The sequence below is a fragment of the Aricia agestis genome, chromosome 6 (genome assembly GCF_905147365.1).
Source record: "Aricia agestis chromosome 6, ilAriAges1.1, whole genome shotgun sequence".
Classification (NCBI taxonomy): Eukaryota; Metazoa; Arthropoda; class Insecta; order Lepidoptera; family Lycaenidae; genus Aricia; species Aricia agestis.
The window spans coordinates 9274621-9296333 of NC_056411.1; the positions used below are offsets into that span (position 1 = coordinate 9274621).

The 21713-nt window shown below is 35.5% G+C and overlaps 2 protein-coding genes across 2 annotated transcripts; both read left to right on the top strand.

Annotated features, from left to right (window-relative positions):
• The first annotated feature begins 2499 nt into the window (after positions 1 to 2499).
• LOC121727590 (coiled-coil domain-containing protein 42 homolog) lies at positions 2500 to 9782 on the top strand. Its single transcript, XM_042115499.1, has 7 exons — positions 2500 to 2679; positions 3497 to 3698; positions 3774 to 3947; positions 4062 to 4140; positions 4223 to 4362; positions 9208 to 9470; positions 9696 to 9782. Exons 1-7 carry the CDS (start codon positions 2570 to 2572, stop codon positions 9721 to 9723), a joined length of 996 nt encoding a protein of 331 aa, XP_041971433.1. The 5' UTR covers positions 2500 to 2569; the 3' UTR covers positions 9724 to 9782.
• Positions 9783 to 14352: 4570 nt separating this feature from the next.
• On the top strand, positions 14353 to 19158 carry LOC121728149 (putative odorant receptor 85e). Its single transcript, XM_042116267.1, is given in 8 exon segments — positions 14353 to 14364; positions 14481 to 14949; positions 15094 to 15213; positions 15586 to 15807; positions 16395 to 16600; positions 16981 to 17070; positions 17315 to 17470; positions 19094 to 19158. Coding segments are annotated over 8 exon segments (1332 nt in total). The 3' UTR covers positions 19151 to 19158.
• Positions 19159 to 21713: the final 2555 nt, after the last annotated feature.

Genomic DNA, 21713 nt, shown 5'->3' on the forward strand with positions numbered 1-21713 from the left:
CATGCTGCAGCCTGCAATGCAATAGATTTTTAATGTTAAACGTACAGTCTGTCAAGAAAGTGAAGAAATTAAAAAGTGGCAACATCGTAGTGTCATCCCTTTTTTCTTAGATTAATTTGAAAGGGACGACACGACGATGTTGCCACTTTTTAATTTCTTCACTTTCTTAACAGACTATAGATGGACTCCAAAACCCAAACAAGAAAAAAAGGAATGCAATTTAAAATATATTTTTCTTTTTCAGTCTCATTCTGAATGGTCAATGGAGGCAATTCACATAATATCATAGATTTAATATATACTGTCGTATAGACCACCTGACAACCCGAAAATGCGTGACCATTTTCGATCTGTCAATGTGTGCGTGTGCTAGTGATGTATATTTTACTAGTATAGTATTTTGTTATCGATAGTATAGTCCGTTCGAGTTATTTTACCTGAGTTTCTTTAAGAAATAAATAATATGCAACTTTGACAGATTTGTATTTCAAATTAGGTATCATAAATTTTAATTGGCAAAAAAAGGTGACGATTGAAAAGTAGATACACATTTTTTTTTGGAATGATTTTTCAATCGTCGGATATGTTATTACATGAGGTTCTTATAGGGGTAAATAATATACACATAACACATTATAAAGTTACTTATTTATTACTCAGGTAAAATCTATCTGGTAAATCACCCCTTTTATTGAAAGTAAACGTTGAAAGTAAACAGCACACTATATTAGTATATTATATTTTATTCTTATTATCATAATATTTTTATTACAATTATTTTTAACCGACTTCCAAACAGGAGGAGTCTAGACGTTCGGCTCTGGATATATTTTTTATGTATGTTCAACGATTACTCCGCCGTTTATGAACCGATTTTCAAAATTTTTCTTTTGTTGTACATTGTATTGTTTCGAGTAGGTATCATGTTCACAAAAGTGGTGGTCTGGTGATGGAAACCATGAGAAACCGAGGTGACTCCTTGATATTCAAATGGGAACATATGGTCCCAGAAAACGTTCAAAATCTTTCGATTAATAACCTTCTTGCGATTCCAACCAACACGCCCAATTAATTTCAGCCATTTTCCTCTTATTAGAGGATCTTGAGGGAATCTGTAAAACAAATGATTATGATATATAAATATAAACCTTCCTCTAGTTTTAGAGTCACTCTATATTATAGTAGTTTATTATATTAGCTATATTATACTATACTATATTATATTAGTTAAAATAAGATAATATATCCTTTTTAGTCCGGCCGCACATTATCCGAATTTCTGGTAACAAAAATTCGGACGCCCCGCCCCGCTCATACATTTTGACATGTCAGAAATTCTTTTAGTATGATGGGTCTACAACAAAATGTATGAACAGAGTGCGTTCCGCCGTCCGAATTTTTTTGATCAGAAATTTCGGATAATGTGCGGCCGGGTTTAAGATGATAAATATAAAGGTAAATGATTTTTATTTTAGTTTTATGTTATTGTAAAATATCGATAAGCATATCGATAAATTTGATTCAAGCACTAACGTATATGTAAAAAAATTTGATGACAAATGTTTCTTCAAAATTTGTGTAATATAAGAACAATAGTACCTTTAGTTACGCAAAATATGAAAGTAAAAGGGAGGATTCACAATATTTTATTAGAAATAGAAAACTAAAGACAGAATATAGCAAAAATAAACACATCGTAGCAATTAGGACATGAAGATCAATTACCTGTGAAATGTATATTTTTCAGGATTATTCTTATGATTTACACTGCAAATACTTACAGCACAAGTCACAATTTTTAAATATAATAATATTTATTCAAAATAACAAACAAATTGAACAATATATTGGAAATACCGAAAGGGCATAAAAACGACTGACGACTTTTGACGACCTGTTAAATGAAAGTGGTTACAATTTTCATTAGACTGCCTCTCTCTTTTCATCTTGTTATAATTCCATAAAGGATTTTCTTCTCTCTCGCACTCTTTGTTGGTCTTTAGCATTATAGGTTTATGCATAATATTATGGCTATTTGTATTTGCTATTGGCTATTTGTTGCATTTGGCAAAATTGTTCACTTAACACAAGCACACAAGCAAATAAAGGCAAATATGCGACCTTCCACACATGGACGTCAAATACCAAACTTTTACTTGATTTTGTTTACTTGCCTATTTGACTTTTTTGATGTGCGTCAAAAACCGACAAAGGTACGGATACGTGTATTAGGTATTGGTCATATTTTGTCTAGGCATAAGGCCAATACTTTTTCAAACATACCTACCGTCTACACACGGTGATTGTTTGGCGAATACATCAAATACGCAAATACAAAAAGCCATGTGAAGTGCCTCCATCATGGCTTTTGCAAGGAAGATATTACCAGCCATAGATTAAGAATGTTACCAGCACCATTTTTTTTTACCTCGCTGTTCCTTGGCAACGGACATTGTTGTAAATTTTGTTATTTTTTAATAAATAATATTATAACCGCATCACTTTAATTATTATTTGTTTATGAAATTCTCCCTTAGAAATCAACATTGTTGTTTTTAAATATTGTAATATGAAGAAAACTTCAAAAGATTTAGCTCCACTGGCTATCCCGCATGGACCTCCCATTGAATCCACCTCTGAATATTTTAAGTCACGTATGGAAACGTCTAGGATGATCAAGTGAGTGATGCTGAATTATTGTTATGGAGGGTAAAGAAGTCCTCCCTGTTGCTTGATCTCATTTACCTTTCTGGTGCTATAGTTCTTTATCCACTCCTGCAGAAGGTGCCCCTAGGTCTGAGACGGTTGCTACTTTTTTAAGGAACCATTAATCAAAATTTATTATAATACGCATTCACCCCTAAAGTGTACACTGTACAGTGTACAGGTTCCCTAGAATATTTTTTTGACCTGATTACTATCAAGCTAATTTTTCGTGTGACATAGCTTCATTTTGATAAGACGAACAGCAATTTTTTCTGCGAAAATTCTCGAAAGTGGCAGCTAACAGAGATCGAAAGGATTCCGAGATCCGTTTTAGGGTTCTGTAATCAACAAGTCCTCGTTGACTACGGAACCCTGAAACGGAACCCTAACCAGCTGATCTCACGAAAAATTTTCTTAATGGTAATCAGGTCAAAAATGGTCTTAATTCTAAAGCAGTGCAGAGCAGCCTTTGTAATTTTTTTTTTGGACCGGCCATCACCCCCCCCCCCCCCCCCCCCCCCCCCCTCCCTATTTAATAGCATTCCTTTTGGCTTTACCCAAGTTTAGGGTAAAGCCAAAAGGAATGCTATTAAATTTGGCAATCTATATAAAATTATTAAGTATATTATTATTTATTGGGTATTATATCGCAATGCGACACAAGTTGACCATAATAATTATGCCGGAGTACAATATTCCGGAATCTGTACTCCGGCATAATTATTATGGTGTATTGCGAAACCACCAGCGTTAAAAAAATACCCACGTAAATTTTTCTTTCACACGATAGAAAGTATCCCGTCTGGGACGTAACCAGACCCACACCTCAGGTTTTGATAGAACAAGCGCGACGAGACTTAGCGGAGGCTGATCAAAAACTGGCAATAAAGAGAGAGGAAGAAAAAAACAATCGTTCTACCATGGATGCAAAGTGGCACGAGCTAAGAGAAAAGGAGACTTTACTAAAAGACTCTTTTATAAGCTTTAACAAGGTACTTTATATCTAGGTATGACTGGAAACCGTACAGATTTTAAAATAAAAATGCTGATAAAGCTTGTATTTCCAGTTCATTAGAGAAAACCAGGAGAAGCGTGATCGAGCCCAGCTGAAAATGCAAGCTGACCTGGAGATTCTCGACCGGAAGACGCAGGAGACGGAGGCTATGAAAGCGAGGGTCGTCGAGATGGAGGAAGTGAAAGAACTCATGGAAAAACAAGTGCAGGACTATGCGATATATGAGGTAAGTTAATGAGCAAACATTAACGCACCTCATACAATAGCCTAGAAGTCCATAAACAAACACCGAGGCTTAATTTTTTTTAATATAAAAGTATGTTTTTATATTATTTTTCAGGACTACCTTATGTCAGTTGTTCAGGACTATCCAGAATTCAAGCAACCCTTAGATGTTCTTAACCGATATGAAGCTCTCGGTAGGTAACACTTTACTCATGCACACGGTGTAATGTTTTTTCTATTTTTTCCAGTTTTAGAATAATCTTTTAATTATTTAAGCTGCAGCTAAAACCACGTTAGCTGAGCGACAAGAGCGAGATTTGGAGATGTTAGAGGATGCAAGGCAGGAGATCGCTGCGCTCACTGAAGAAAAGAAACTTTCCATTATGGGTCTTAACAACGTCCTTGCTGACCTACGAGTATGTATCTTTTAGCTACAGATACAAAAGGAATCGGCTACCTTATCACATAAAAATAGCGATCAACAATTTGCTAGAAATAATCGCGCGAGCGATTGCTGGGTGTCATGGATGTCACAAACAATGTTGTCATGTATAGTGATCGATTGCAAACGTATTGTTTTGGCTGATACCTTTTTTTTTTTTTTTTTTTTTTTCACGCAGAGAAATGCATTAACGCATTCGACGCAGGGGATGGGGACTCCCGCTGCGGATATGTGGGGCTCGCCGCGGCGAAGATGGTGTGTGCCGCGACTAGAGATGGGCACGTACCTGGGTATTTACCCATCTACCCGGTATTTACCCTCACGTACCCGGTAAATACCCGTATCTACCCAAAAGGGCGGGTAGATAAAATTCAATACTTAAGTCACAACCACCTCAAGAACGGTAATAGCTAGAGAGTTGAAATTTTCACAGATTGTGTATATCCGTTGCCACTATAAAAACAAATACTAAAAGCAAAATAAAATTAATATTTAAGGGGGGCTCCCATACAACAAACGTGTTTTTTTTGGCCTTTTCTGCTATCTTATCAATAATAGCAAAATGTAGGTACTTGAATTTTTACACAGTCTTTAGTTAATGTTAACTTTAATATTTAATAATAATATTAATATAAAATAAAAAAATTAAGAGGGGCTGCCATACAAAAAACACAAATTTTGTCCTAATTTTTCTCTATAATGGTACGGAACCCTTCGTGCGCGAGTCCGACTCGTACTTGGCCGATTTTTTTTATTTACATTCTATTATTTTATTAATAATTTAAAATATTTGAAAAACCTTTAAAATATTTAAAAAAAATTATTAGAAAAAATATTAGAAGACCCTTGAAAATTACTTTTAAAATAGACAATGTATAAGTACCTGGTTAAAGAAATTATTTAAAAAAATATGTAGGTATAATTTTTTATTATTTATACATATAACACGTCCTATCTTATATAAAATCTGATTTGCTTTGATTTGCTTCTGATTTTTTTAACTTCTCATTCTGCTAGCGATCTGACTTCTAGACATTGAACTAGTCGTTTTGAATTTCTTCTTTGTATGGCACGCATCTATTGATGCGTCTATATATTTACTATTTATCTTTATTTACAGAAGATTTTGTGGGGCTCGTCTTTTTAATCTTTTGAATGTTTGGTTTGATAGAGTTTTTATCAATTTTTTTGCCAATATATTGGGATGTCATTTTATCCTTTTACAATAGTTTTGAAGGGAGTTTTTAATGTTCTCTTTTACATACTTGATTTTTAGATCATTGTAGGTTTGGCTATTCGTAACATAATATGGGGTCCAGTTATTGAACGCAGGGTTTTATATTGGAATCGTTGTAGAATTTCTGTGTTAATGTGGAGGTTGTGCCCCACAACTGCATCCCATAGGTCCAGATGGGTTTGAGTATGCTTTTATACAAAATAAGTTTATTTTATCAGCCAGTAAAGCTTTCGTAGCTGCTTGTCAAAAGCCTTTCTTTTGTTCCATATATGTGTTCTCCATGTTAATCGCCTGTCGAGATAAAGTCCTAGGTATCTAACATCGTTTGACTGTGGTATTTTTATCCGATTAAGTTCTACTTCTGGACATGTTTCGTGTCTTAATGTGAAAGTTACATGGACAGATTTATTCTCGTTGGCTTTTGTCCTCCAATCTTTTAACGACTATGATATTTCGATTAAGGTTCTTTGCAATTTTGCCGATGCTCCATGGGCTGTTTGGTCTACTGCGAGGATTGCTGTGTCATCTGCGTATGTATATGTCAGAGCTTCATCAGTACTTGGAAGGTCTAATGTGTTTAGAAGGTAGAGATAAGGGCCCAATATACTGCCTTGCGGCACTCCTGCTTCGATTTCATGGAGACATGTGACACTATCTTCGTACTCAACATAGAAGTATCTATTGCTGAGGTATGCGTTTATAAAGAGGTAGAAGTTTAAGGGTGGCTTTTTACGAACTTTATACAACAGTCCAAGATGCCATAATCGATCAAAGGCCTGTGTCCAGAAAAATAGTAAGATTTGCTTTCAAAAGCTTTTTGAACTTTTTCTACCAGTCTGTGTACCTGCTCCACGGTCCCATGCGCTTGGCTTGCCCGAATTGGTGATCGGATAACAGTTTACTCGCTCTGATTTCTGGCATCATGCGTTTCAGGAAGAGTATTTCTAAGACCTTGGAGGGCACTGGCAGAAGACTTATAGGCCGGTGAGATTTTTCATCCTATGGATCTTTTCCGGGTTTGGGGATTAATATTATAATCTCTACTTTACATTGCGGGGGGACAATTTTTTTTTAAATACACGCGGATTTGTGTGAGATATTTGATTCTACTTTCTGGTAGCTCTTTTAGTATTTTTGGTGAAATGTTAACGCCAATTTTCATGCTGGGGAAGATTGTTAAAGTGGTTCCCTTAAACGAGGATATACCATTGGTGACTTTTTTGTGGTGAACGCGCTGACTTGTGTTTTGGTGCGGTTAAATTAGACTGAGTTACGTCTACCCCATTCCACCCCGAGAAATATGCGAGAAGTCACATTATCTGTACTATCATCTGCATAGCAATGAATGCCGTTGGTCTGTAACATGTCATTGATATGCTGTATGAATAGGGTAGGCGATAGCACACAGCCCTGAGGGATACCAGCGTCAACAGATAGAGTATCAGAGCATTCACCATCAACTACGACTGCTAAGAAACTTGTGACCCTCTTGCATTATTTCTTGGATGTATGGAATCTTGGATAATAGTGAAATTGTATATTATATCCAAACTGACAGCTAATACCCATAGTTTCAATCGCCTGAGCCAACGATGAGTTAGGTACGCCAAGAGAGCCGAGCCGAGCCTTAGTAATCCCTGAGCGTCCAAGTGTCGAAAGGGGTTGGCTATTGATGATGGACTCCATCATCTTCGAGAAGGTTATAGCGATTGATCTGCTGTTGGAAGAATTGGAACGGTCACATTTTTTAAGTATCGGGTTCTCAAAAAGCTGTCTTTCAAGAAGCCGAAACTATGTGAGTAGGATAGTTGAGCCAAAAAAGACGCGTAAAGACCGGAGCCAACTCTGGAGCACTCACTGGAGCTACTTGCACTGAGCGCTGATAAAACCGAATATCCGACATGACGCTCATACTTCGTTACCATAACCAACCATACCGGTTGGCGGTTTCCGCCCTCATCATAAAGGGTCGAGTTGGACGACATGAGGACATGTCATAAGATCGGCATTCTCTTTTGCGTGTTGAAGGAAACATAGTGCAAGCGCTGTTTCACGCCGGTTTTTTCGGAGTCGACCCATTCGTACCGAAGAATTGCTCTCCCACGGTTAAAAGGGATTTTTTTTCTTTTAAGTAACGCACAGGCCAAGAACTTTTTATATTTGATCATTAGTTGCGTTTATACAAAAACAGTACTCATTTACATAATACATTAATTTGCATGTACAAAATATATATGTGTCAAGACTGTAAAGGTGCCTCTTCACAATTGACCATACTGGCCCACTACTAACCATCGCCATTGTGTAAACGGAGTAATGGTGTATGATGGCGGACGATTTTCAGGCGTGGCGGGCAATGGCGTGGCCTGCAGTGGGTCATCGTGACATTGTGTACTGGTTATATAGGAGACAAGATTTTGCACACGTGTTCCTCTAATAAAGTAGGCATCCACTATAATTATATTTCACAAAATTCTTACCTCAAAGAGGTTTTATACCTTGAGGTTGTAATAGTATAGGCTCAAGGTTAGTTAGTGGAACCTTATAATTTCTTAGACACAATTACACAACAATATTTCGTATTAAGTGCCTACAATTACCAACAAATATTGAATTACGAGAACCTATGTATATTAGAATTTTTCAAAGTTTAGCCTAAAGGAGGGATGAATGTTTTGAAATTTCGCTTGCGTGTTTCTCTTAACGATGAAGGCGTCCACTAAGACGATTTACTCAATTCCCAAAACTTTATCACCATTAAAAGGCAGTATACTTTAAAGAATATTAATATCACACATACAAAACCAAAATTTAGGAAAAAAGTTCAAAAACACAGCGTGACATGCGGCCGAAATTCATGAAAAACATGGATTTGTATTGCAAACATACATTAGTTTAAGACTTAAAGGGGCTTATTCGAACAGTTACGAACTAGTGACCAAATTTGCATTATTTAATGGAGGTTTTACTAATGATTTACTAAAAAAAAATATGTGAAAACGTACGCTGAATTATAAATACCCACCATTTTTGGGTATTTACCCAATCTACCCGGTAAATACCCAATCTACCCGGTAAATACCCAGGTGGGTAGATTGGGTATTTACCCATCGCCCATCTCTAGCCGCGACCCTACCCACTAAAACTCTGCGACGCTCTACGTGATACGAAATTGCGATTTTGGAGCAATTGTCGCGCAATAATTGCTATCGCATTGCTCTCGCAAGATACGTGATATAGTGGTCGTATCTGCTTATTTTTACCATAAGGAACTGTCTATGGCAAATGCCCAAACATCATAAATGAATCCAGCCAAAAAAAGCTACATACATTTACAGTGAACTTTATACAAGTAACAAGGGACACATACACAATACACATCCTTAGCTATTATCACTTCTGTAAAATTATTTGTAATGGCTCCGAATTTCATCTACCTATCACATACCTATCTTCAGCTATCATTATATTTGCTTCAGTATATTATGTCGTATAACGTATTATCCTGCAAGAAGTTGGAACTGTCTTGCCATACAGTTCCAACTTCCAACTTCCAGCTAACATTTACGTATTTTTTCGTAGTGGCGTTATGATAAAGCAAGGAATCGGGTGCTAAAATGGGAACTAGCATTGAACAGGCTGAAGGAGACAGCAGCCAAGCGCCACGTGGAATTATGCCATGTGAAGTCCGCAATTTGGAGTCTGTATGTGAAGATTTGCAAGCAAAAAGGTCTTCCGATAGACATAAAGCCGTCTGATTTTGAACAGCAGCTCGTGGTTATTATGCGAGCCTTGATAGAACTACGGCGAATCTATCAGATTGCTCAACGCCGCTCCAAGGAAAAGTGAGTATAGAACCATAGACAATGGAAGTTATGTAAGTACTTTATTTTTATTACTGACAACACTGAGTGTGTGGGCCTTATGTCCACGCATGGGCAAATAAACCGTTAGGTACCAAAGAGAATGTCATATTATTATGTTAGGTACGTCGAAAGTATTCAAATTAAAACGTCATCAGTAAAAATTGCTACGATAATAAGATACCGTATTCTAATTTTTTGTTACAGAGAAGGCGATTTGAAAAAAACAGCTTAAAGTTGTCGGAAAATCCGAATTACTTACGTCTACTTAAAATTAAACAATATATTTTTGTATCCACTTCAAAATTTATTTTTTCATGCTATTATGTTTTAATGCTTTATTATTTTTAATGCTGTATTATTATGTGTCTTTTTCATATTTAAATATCTATGGTGACAGTCAAATTATTATATCTATATTATCCATCCATATCCATACTTCTACCATAACTATGATCCGTACTTAGTACCGTACCGATAAAATATTATAAATGCGAAAGTGTCTGTCTGTTACCTCTTCAAGCATAAACCGCTGAAAACAGATTTGGCTGAAATTTGGTATTGAGCACACTTGGATTCCCGAGAAAGGACGTAGGATACTTTTTATCCCGAAAAAAATTGTATGGTTCCCGCACGAAAAACGAATTTTGGTGCAACGGAGTTGCGGGCATCGACTAAAATCTTTCGCCCTGCGAATGGCATGCAAGTGGAATCATCGTACAACCGAATTTAATCCGATCGGAGAGAATTAAAATTTTGGAGGCATGTGTTCCTTGTACGACAAAGACATCAAAATAGGCCTCTTGGATTTCTATAGTGGCGCGGCGAGTGGCAGATTCAGGCAACACGTGGGTGTCAGTGTGCGATCAGCTGTGAAATACGGTTTACTAGTTAAAAATGAAAACACGAACAACGTTAAAAAGTGCTCTGAATAAGGAAAATATGGGCGGTACGAGGTACTGTTGTGTTGTAGGGTGCAAAAATTCCCAATCTCGGATCATTTTATTCGTTTCTGAGACGGAATTGGGAAACGTATCGAAATAAAGATGCCAATTAATAATCATGCTTAAATCTAAATCTCGCATGAATATTTATAAAATATCACGTGCAAGTTATTTTTAAGTTGTTTTATATATAAAATAATATATTGTAATTGAAAAAACGATATAAATAAAATTATTGTCGGTTCAATATTTATTACTAATTCCTTCAATATTCACTTTCGCATTAATAATATTATCATACTAATATACTAATTACTGATGTTACTAATTTACTAATAATATTATAAGTGCGAAAGTGTGTCTGTCTGTTACCTCTTAACGCCTAAACTGCTGAATAGATTTTGCTGAAATCTGGCATGGATAACTCCATAATATATTCTTAAGACTCCCGAAAAAGGACATATACAGTGGCGTAACTATAGGATCCGGGGTCCGTGGCAAATTAATGGGGCTCTATCAGTAAAAATCGTCACGTTTATAATAAACAATATTATGTACTTAAAAATTTTTGCCCATTTGGGTCGGGGGCCCGTGGCCTTTTGCCAGCCCTATATTTACGCCACTGGACAGTGGACATAATATGATACTTTTTGTCTTGGGAAAATGTACGGTTCCTGAATCTCGCGCGGTTACTCCGTTGTGCAAGAGTTATAGCACAACGGAGTTGCGGGCGTCGTCTAGTAAATTTATTATATTACATATTAATCATAAAAATCAAAGAAAAATTTCTTTGATAATGAAATACATCTGCATTTTCCATTTTTATTTTGCATGTATGGTTGAAAAGTTGCTGAAAATATATTTGTTTAGATTATTCAATACATAGCTCCACTTTCACGTCGTACAGTCGATACTCTGGTCTCTGGTAATACTTTTACACGGATGATTCGTTCTCCATCATCATGGATTTCGAAGACTTCATGAACATGATTGCTTTGGAATTAGTTTGTGCTCTATAATTTTTAATTAGGTAAACAACCTGTTTTTAGTAATAAGTAATAACTAAGAAGATGATCTTACAAATAAATAAATAAAAAGTAAAAAATCTAATATTTCATGATCGTGTTTATTTAAGTAAATATAGCTTTCGATAAGTACTGATTTTCCGCGGAAAAAGTCTGCGGAAATATTATGAAATCCACAATCAATAATAATTTGGCTCATTACTTTTTATTGTGCTAAAAATATAAACAATTAGGTACCAAAAAAGTGCAGTGACTTGTATGAGAATCATATGAGAAAAGCGCCCGTGAGTTTCCGCCGTCAACCGACCCGCGGCGTTGTCGTAGCTTAGCAACGATATCCAAGAGGCCTACGGAATTTTTAAAAATTCGACTCCTTTAAGTAATAAGAAGGATGAATAACCCTCCTGGCAGTCGGGTAAAAAGAGGAGGTAAAGTTTGTATATATAATACGATTTCTTGGTGTGAACTGTGATCCAAATAAGAAACATTATTCTAAGATTTTATGAAAGACGAGCTTTTGCCCGCGGCTTCGCTCGCATTAAGAAGTATTATTATATACAAACTTTCATCCCGTATTTTAAGCCCTTGGAGGTGGAATTGATCAAAATCCTTTCTTAGCGGATGCCTACGTCATAATATCTATCCGCATGCCAAATTTCAGCCCGATCGGTCCAGTGGTTTGGGGTGTGCGTTGATAGATCACCATGTCAGTAACCTTTGAGTTTTATATATAATATATATAGATGTAACTATGTAATTTGCTTTTAGGACTAATAACTGTGATTTAAAAATTCAGAAACCACTTGGTTTCTGAACTTTCAGGAATCTAAATTAGGAACCAAAATTCATGTTGAAGTGGTAATACTGCGCGGTATCTATATATATAAAACTCAAAGGTGACTAACTGATTGACATAAAGATCTATCAACGCACAGCCCATACCACTGGATGGATCGGGCTAAAATTTTGCATGCTACCTGCATAGTGACGAAGGCATCCACTAAGAAAGGATTTATATAAATTCCAACCCCAAGGGGTTAAAATAGGGGATGAAAGTTTGTATATAATAATACTTCTTAACGCGAGCGAAGCCGCGGGCAAAAGCTCGTATAATATATAAATTCAGTTGCTAAATTCAGTATCCTAAATTTAGGCCCTAAATTGAGAATTCTTAATTCAGAATCCTAAATTCAGGATGTTAAAATCAGGATCCTGGATTCAGGAGGCTTAATTCAGGTTCCTAAATTCAGGTCCTAAATTCAGAAGATTAAATACAGGATTTTAAATTCGGATCTAAGGATTTAAGAATAAGAACCCTAAATTCCGGATCTAAATTCAGGTTTCATAATTTCAGGATGCTAAATTCAGGGTTCCTTAATTCTATTCTGGATGCTAAATAATTTAGGATCCTAAATACAAGTTTATAAATTCAGAATTTCAAAATAGAATTTAGGGTCGATCTTAATAATTAATGATTATAAATTCAGGCTTCTTAGCACCTAAGTTGTTTGTTGTATGTTTCATATAAATATGTAAATAATATAAAAGCGATTTTAGTACCGCCCAAACGATTAGGTATACCTATATAGATTATAGAAGATTAAATTAATTGACTATTCACAGGAACACTAACTCAAATTGCTTTTATCAACGAGTAAAGTTTTAAAGTCTGGTTGTTTGAAACTTTTAATTATTCTAACGATTTGAATTTGAAAAGGGTTGTCTAGCAACGAATTTCTTGAATTTTGCCTAAAATATCCCATTAGGTATACTTACCCTTTTTTAGGGTTCCGTAGCTAAATGGGAAAAAACGGAACCCTTATAAATTCGTCATGATTGTCTGTCTGTCCGTCCATATGTCACAGCCACTTTTCTGCGAAACTATATAAGTCGAGCTCTACTATTGAAACATGGTAAGTAGATGTAGTCTGTGAACCGCATTAAGATTTGGATACAAAAATGGAAAAAAAATAAAAATTTTAGGGTCCCCAATCCCCATAGGTATAACTGAAACAAAAAAACAATTTTTCATCTAACCTATGCGTGTGGGGAATCTACAGATAGGTCTTCAAAAATCATATTGAGGTTTCTAATATCATTTATTTCTAACCTGAATAGTTTGCGAGAGAGACTCTTCCAAAGTGGTAAAATGTGTGTCCCCCTCACCTCTAACTTCTAATGATAATTCTAAAAAATATATAATATGATGTAAGTTCATTTTGGGTAACTTTGAATTGCTATTTAACTTAGAACAATACAAAACAATACATTATTGTATTGTTATTGTATTGTACGTGTATTACTATAAAAAATACCAACGAAAATTGGTTTCTGATCTAGCAAGTGGTTCTTTTATACGTCAATATAAAATATGGTAAATGGTATCCCTTAATTTTGCTTTCATTAAATCAACTGAAATAAATCAAAAACCTTTTAATTACATAGAAATAAACCTTATTGCTGCTGCGGAACCCTTCATAGGCGAGTCCAACTCGCACTTGGTCGGTTTTAATTTAGATTTTGGTCTTGTTTGTCAAGTCACTTTTGTCACTTGATAAGGACAAAAAATTGTACACTATAAAGTCTGTATACCCAGGGAAGAAAATATTTTTGGTAAGGGGAAAAGTTATTATAACATAAAAACGTGATTAACAAATAACAATAACGATTGTAATTTGTTAATCACGTTGTTTTTATTTACATTGACGAATGTAAATAAAAAGTGGGTGTGAATAGACCTTTATTCTGCTTTTAATTGGTACCTTTAATTGGTAAAATTTGAAAGTCTTCTTTTATAATGTATTGGATCTGCAGGAAAGGGATAGGTGAAGGGACTATCTATACTTACCAGTGTGAGTATTATAACGGAACAGGAAATTCATATTCATATTTCAAATGGAGCCACGGGTAAGCGTATAAAGCACCTAAAATAGCTCATCCATTTTGGTCATGAAATTACTTAAGTACTAGATATGGTTTAATTTTTTTACCCGACTGCCAGGAAGGGTTATTGTTTTTTGCAGAAGTCTTGCGAAATCAAACAAAAAGTTAATTATTATAACTATCTGGTATTGCCGTTAAAATTGGTCGCGTGCTGGGAATGGTTTGAAAGACCTAAGAAGGAATATCAGATCATTATTAATAATGTATACCTCAGTTTCATGCTGTTCTTGCTGTTGAACATGGTGGTTTCCCTCTCGATTCACATTTACATGGTGTGGCAAGGCGTCATGTCCAGCCTCGACCTTCTTTCTGAAGCTCTACCGCAACTTATCTCTATTCTTATAATATCCTACTTCTCCGTATATAAGAACGATCTATACGAGCTAGTGGAGTACATAAATACGAATTTTAAATGGCACTCGGCGTCTGGAGTCACCAACATGACCATGCAAAGGAGCTACGATACTGCCAAGAGATTTGCCTATTACTACACAGCTTGTGTTGCGTTCAGTGTCACCGTGTACACCATTATACCTATTGCTGACCATTGTAAGTAGAAGGCAGTAAGTAAGCTCAGTATCAGTAAGTTTAACGTGTCTCGAAATTTGCCGACCCAATCAGCGCTTATTTTTAACTGAAGATTTTTTGGGGTAAAATTTTTATTGCAGGGTACAAATTGAATATCTTTTTCAGTGACAACAAATGCTGATCTTCCGTGGATGTATAATGAGGAAGTAAACCAAATATTTCTCATCCTTTTGATAAGGCAGTGCTTGGCACAAGCAGCAATTGGTCTCGCTATTGGCCAGTTAGGTAGGTCATTTTGAATATAACTTTCTTTTGAAGATCCCATAAGGGACTCGAATTTCGTGATCTGAGCGTGAGCTTTAATATAGCCCAACCAGAAGCCGTAGCCAAAGTCCCTTTCGTTAAAAACGATGACGAAATTCGTTTTCAAAATGTATGGGATTTGACATTAGTCTTCGCAAGCGTAATGTCATTTAGCGATGACTTATGTCAAATCGCATACATTTTGATAACGAATTTCGTCATCGTTTTTAACGAAAGATACTTTTTCTAAGGGGGCAGATTACGCAAGTCCGTCATTTGCCTATAAATATTTTTCGGATAGTGGATAGATAGGATAGATATACATAAAAACATCTTAACTTTCCTTCTTCCCAGGAGTATTCTTCGTTACAACCTCAATACTTCTCTGCGGCCAATTGGATTTGCTATGCTGCTCTCTACGAAATGTTCGATACACGGGGCTTTTAAAAAGCGATATTCGACATTCGGCATTGTTAAGTAACTCTGAAGAACTTGTAGCTGATGAACAACACCGCTTTACTTATAACGAAAGCCATGTAGAAAGTCCGCAGTTCCATTTCGACAAAGTTAACGTACGTCTAACTATAACTACATATTGGATTAAGTACCTACTTTGTTAATTTTACTGAGTATTAGTTTAATAATAAAACGTTTCTTTCCAGAATTCCGACGGCAACATGTCTTTTTACGGTAAGTACCTACATAATTTCCAGAAATGTGTGTAGGACCTACCTATCTGAGGGTGGGTTGCGCCAGAGGCGCGGTTATAGTTACAGTTATGGTCAAAGTTATGGTTATAGTTAAAGCTGACTTTAACTTTAACCTTAACTTTGACCACAGAATTTGACAGATGACAGCTGGTCCGACAAGGCTTTATATGAACGTGGGCGGGGGCGCTGCTGGTAAAGGAGAACTGTCAAAAATGGCGTTTTTGTATGATGACAGCGTTGGTTCCTTTTTTCGCCACGTTCATTTAAATTATCGATAAATATGGCGTCCTTTATTGACTAACCAAAGATTTGACATTTTGCATTGTAGTTAAAGTTAAAGTTTTAGTTAAAGTAAGTTGGTGCAACCCACCTTAAGTATTATTTTCCTACATTTTCGGGTTTTAATTACTCACCATGAAACCATATTTCAACTTAACTGATTTAATATCTAAGTTAAAATCCCACCCGTTTTCTGAGCAGATATCTACGATCCCACGTTTGACGAAGATACCTGCAGCGCTATGGAGGACTGCGCTCGCGTCCACCAAGTGATCAAGGAATTTAAGATAATGTTTGAGAAGTTTATTTCGCCGTTACTAGTAGTTCGGGTCATACACTGTACTATTTACCTCTGCGCCTTGTTATACACTGCTACCTTGGTAAATATTAACTAAAGTAAGGTCGCTGGAAAGAGAGAAATTCGGCCATTGAACTTCAGCAGTAGCACTCTGCACTGTCTTTGTCATAAAAATGTTGGTTTTCACTTTTTCATGCACACGTTATGTTAGCTTGATTAAGACATTGCCTGTCTGAAAGAGACAAGCAGCTAACAATGGCCAATCCCTAAGGCCATTGGCCAAATTTCTTTTTATCCGGCGACGAGACTTTACATGACGTTCATTTATAGATATTCCTGATATTACTCGGCAGTCGGCATAGGTACGTCGTTTCTCATCATCGGCATTGCTTAAGAATAACGAAGAATGTATTGAACACTTTCGCATTCTCTAATCTCTACTTATCTTAAAATATTTTTCAGAAATTTGACTTGGCCATATTTGAGTATCTGTTTGCGGTCGCATTGGACATGTTCTTCTATTGCTACTTCGGAAATCAAGTTATTATACAAGTGAGTTACCATATTTTTTTACAAACTGACCGTAACGACAGTCTTCACAAGAAAAGCGCACGAAATAATCAACAGACATCCATACTATGCGCTTTCCATCTTCAATTTTCGTCATCTTCTTACATTCAACTTTCGTTTTGGCGCATTCAATATTATTGTATGTGTCAACGAACGAGATACATAGAACGTTATTTCACAACACGATGTTAATTTGCCTTTGTAATTGAGACCTTCCCTTTTTCAGTCGGATCGTGTGTCTGAGGCGGCGTACCAGAGCGCTTGGATCACGATGGGTGTGCGCCCGCGACGATTGCTGTTGAACATCCTGCTATCCAGCCGCCGGTCTCTCATTATACGCGCAGGAAACTTCTTGGCCATAGATTTGCAGACCTTTATTAGGGTAAAGTCACACAAGAAATAATCGTGTTAGAATTACACAGTACACTACAAGTGGCAAGCCATCATGGCATATCATTATTCATTATCAAGACTATACAGTATACACCATGTCATTAATAAAATTTACTAAAAACTAAGATGGATTAGCCAACATGGCATAACAAAGATAGTTTAGTCAATATGGCTTAGCCAAGATGTCTTAGACAACATGGCTTAGCCAACAGTGCTTAGCCAATATAGCTTGGCCAACATGGCTTAACCAACTTGGCTTAGCTAACATCGCTTAACCAACTTGGCTTAGCTAACATGGCTTAGCCAACATGGCTTAGCTAACACATTAGACGGTATACCGCAAGCTATATATGGTAGTAAAATTAGGGAACTATATTTTCTATCACCAAAATTTATATTTGGTATCAAGTTGTATCACCTAATAAATAGATCTATCGCCACGAAATATTTTCGTTCTCAGATAAACAAAAATTGTTCCCAGGTATGAATTATCAAATTAATGTTAATATATGTGTAAAATAACAGATCGATAACCAATAAAATTATATTGCATTACATAAATATAAACTTCGTTCTTATAATAACAGTTTTGTTACTTAAATAATAGCTCTATGCTCAGAATGGTAGATCTGTCACCAAATAAATCGATTAGCGATCCCTGACTGCGACTCCTTTTTATTTGATATTTTGTCACCAATACAGTAGTAACATTTTATTTCGTTCAGATATTAAATTAATAGTATTCGTTACCAATTTAATACATCAATTTATAATTTTAATGAAAAAATGATCAAAGGGGCGGAGACAAATTGGCGCGCTTTAAAAATTTACCAATCCGGCCTCAACGATGGGTAGTAGGTAACTAGGTTCGATTTTTTTTTATTATTTTAACTTTAATTGTTTTATCTACTATTCTGCTAGCCATAAGCCAGCTATTTTAAACCAGCGCTGATTGTTCAGTGGTAATTATTTTAAACAATAAATATTGATTATTTTGACTTTAATTGTTTTATTTACTACTCTGCTAAAAATTTTATTTAAATATAATTTATACTACCAGTGGAAATTTAGAACCTTGGGAGTATAGTTAAGTAGCAGAATCTTTTGGTTGAAACGATGATGACAACCCTAATTTTTTATTTGAACTTAATGCAATTTTCTAGTAACATAATATGATTTATTGGTGATCTCTTTAAATTGGTTTGCTTAAATACTTATTAGGACACACCTATTATAATACATACAAAAACATTTATTTGGTACTAGACCTTATATCTCAGGATTTTAGGTGATTTATTGTGGAACTGATTTTGCATTGTTTGGTGACTACATTTTGGTGACAGATCTACTATTTTGAGGACAAACCCTATTATTTAAGAAACACAAAACTAATTAAATTGGTGATAACTTAAATGATACCCGTAAAATTATACAAAAGTCAATATGGTCAGGTTTTCACAAGCTTGTAGTTATAATATGTAATGGTATTATTTGTTACTGCAATAAAAGTTATAAAGTAACATTTTAAATTTAAGCTTTAATATTAAGCTCTTCATATTGAGAAGAAATATCTGCTAGCATAAGTACTAATTAATTCTTTTATTTGTTTCAGATATTGAAAACATCATTTTCTTATTATACTTTGCTGGTAAATGTTAACGAAAAATAAAACCTTACTTTCGTGTCATCCACCTTAATAAAAATTGTAAACCTGACAATCTTGTGTAACATAATATACCTACTCAATAGTGATTATATTTTAATCTACGCACTATTTTTATCACAATATGTTTTTAAAAATAAAAGACTAGATTAACGTAAAAAAATTTATTTACCCACCTAGTAAAGTTAAAGCTTTCATGATCTGATAATACAATCCATACTAATTACTAATATTACTAATATAATATTATAAATGCGAAAGTATCTCTGTCTGTCTGTCTGTCTCGCTTTCACGCCAAAACTACTGAACCGATTGCAATGAAATTTTGTACACAGTTATTCTAGAGTCTGAGAAAGGACATAGGCTACATTTTGATGTGGGAAAATATCTTATTTCCATGAAAATATCGATGAAAATGAATTCGCATTGCGCGTGGCCAGCGCTCATCCCGGGGGTCCTGGGTTCGAGTCCCGCAGGCGGAACAAAAAGTTTTCAATGTTCCTGGGTCTTGGATGTGTATTAAAATAAAATTTCAAAAATCTTAAATATATTTTATGTATAATATTATAAAAAATCCAGAAATATATCGATGCAATGAACATTTTAGTTCTAATACGATTCAACAGATGGCGTTTTATTTTTTATTTCATTGTAACATAGAACTAATCATACTTATTAGTTATTATGTTTTTGTTTATAGTTTTTAATACGTTAGAATATTATGTTTAATAATATTATCACTTGGTATAATAATAATCAATCTATCTTATCTTATAGAACTCCTACTGCATTTCTAATATATTATATGTGACAAGTTGACAACAGAAGGCGCTCTAAAATAAAGGAGTTCAAGTGCACCGTGTTGGCCTATATTGCATTCAGAAAATATATCAATGCAATCAACATTTTAATTCTAATATATGAAACAGATGGCGTTTTATTTTTTACTTCATTGTAACATAGAACTAATCATACTTATTAATTACTAGCTGTTGCCCGCGACTTCGTCCGCGTGGACTTCAGTTTATAAAGCGCGATGTCAATAAAATTGGTGTCAAAAGCTTTTATAAAAAAACCCTGGTACCCCTTAAATCAATACAGCTGTGCAGTGTGCACACAATAAGTAGGTATTTCATTTTTTTATATTAAACTTTATATTTTATGCCAAATTTTAAAGCTTATTTAGCCCCCCAATTACACAACTTTACCCATAAACTATTTATCATTGATAGGTTTAAGGTTACGTCACTGCACAGATAAAGTACTGAGTTATTTAATACCGTAGAATAGATATAACAATCGAAAAAAATCGAAACTTAAATGTAAGATGATACCACCTCTTATAGAAAGACTTTTGAGCAAGCGCCAGCGCGATGTAGAACACGCACGGCGCCATCTATTATGAATTTTTGGAACTAACTTAATTTGAACAAATTTACGCATTTTCACCCCCTGACAACCCTTTTTTCCAGTAAAAAAGTAGCCTATGTCCTTTCTCAGGCTTTAGACTATCTGTATACAAAATTTCATTACAATCGGTTCGGTAGTTTTGGCGTTTGGCGTGAAAGCGAGACTGACAGACAGACAGACAGAGATACTTTCGCATTTATTATATTAGTATAGATTATGTGCACACTGCACAGCTGTTTTTGGGTATTTTGATTAATTAGGGCCGCGCTACACCGGAATGGCAGCGGCGAGGCGAGCACTTTCAGCGCTGCCATTCCGGTGTAGCGCGGCCCTAAGAGGGGTACCACTTACCAGGGTTTTAAAAAGTTTTTAAATTTGACACAAATTTTGTTGACACCGCGCGCTATAAACTAAAGTCCACGCGGACGAAGTAGCGGGCAACAGCTAGTAAATTAATAATGTTTAGTAGAATCAAGCTGTTATTAGCACGGCCTCACAGAAAATCGATGACAACGTTTACGTTGTTGTAATTTCAAAGCCAAAGAATGCAAGTTCGCAGGACTAGAGTTAGGAGGTTGAGTTGATCCAATAAAAGTTAGTGAAGTTAGAAATAAAAATAAAATGTACAGTCTATTAAATGCGACTGACATTATATTCATAAATAATAATGAATAACTAATAAGCAATTAAGTCAAACTAACTAGGTATGTACATATTGTATTCACATGAAAATTAACAGTAATTAACTGGTAAAACTTCTACAAGTGGCGAGGAGTTCTAGTTTGCAAAGTTGGCCAATTTTCAGATTTTGAATAGGGTGTGCTAAGTTGGTAACCAATATTTATTTGGATATTTTACTAATGGCAAATCAAGTAACTGGTATCACATCTTCTTAATAAAATCTAATATCTTGGGTAGTCGACTAGTCGTGAAGCGTACTTTTTCTTTCACGTTTTGAAGGGCGCTTTTCCTGTCAAGTTTTTCTTATCATGCAGGCAACACGCCCGCGCCCAGAGGCATAATATCACCCGCATGTGGACCATAACCGGGCGATAACACGCTTGGGAGGAAAAGTGTCCCAAGCGGGCTATAACACGCTTGGGAGGAAAAGCGCCCCAAGAAAAATATGGCCAGCAAACGTTTCTGCTTAAAAATAAAT

Bases quoted from the DNA above. Each gene is read 5' to 3' on its own strand.
- LOC121727590 (XM_042115499.1), top strand. From the start codon at position 2,570: ATGAAGAAAACTTCAAAAGATTTAGCTCCACTGGCTATCCCGCATGGA. The intron at 3,948-4,061 runs GTAAGTTAATGA...ATTATTTTTCAG, and splicing joins AGGACTATGCGATATATGAG to GACTACCTTATGTCAGTTGT. The intron at 9,471-9,695 runs GTGAGTATAGAA...TTTTTGTTACAG, and splicing joins CAACGCCGCTCCAAGGAAAA to AGAAGGCGATTTGAAAAAAA.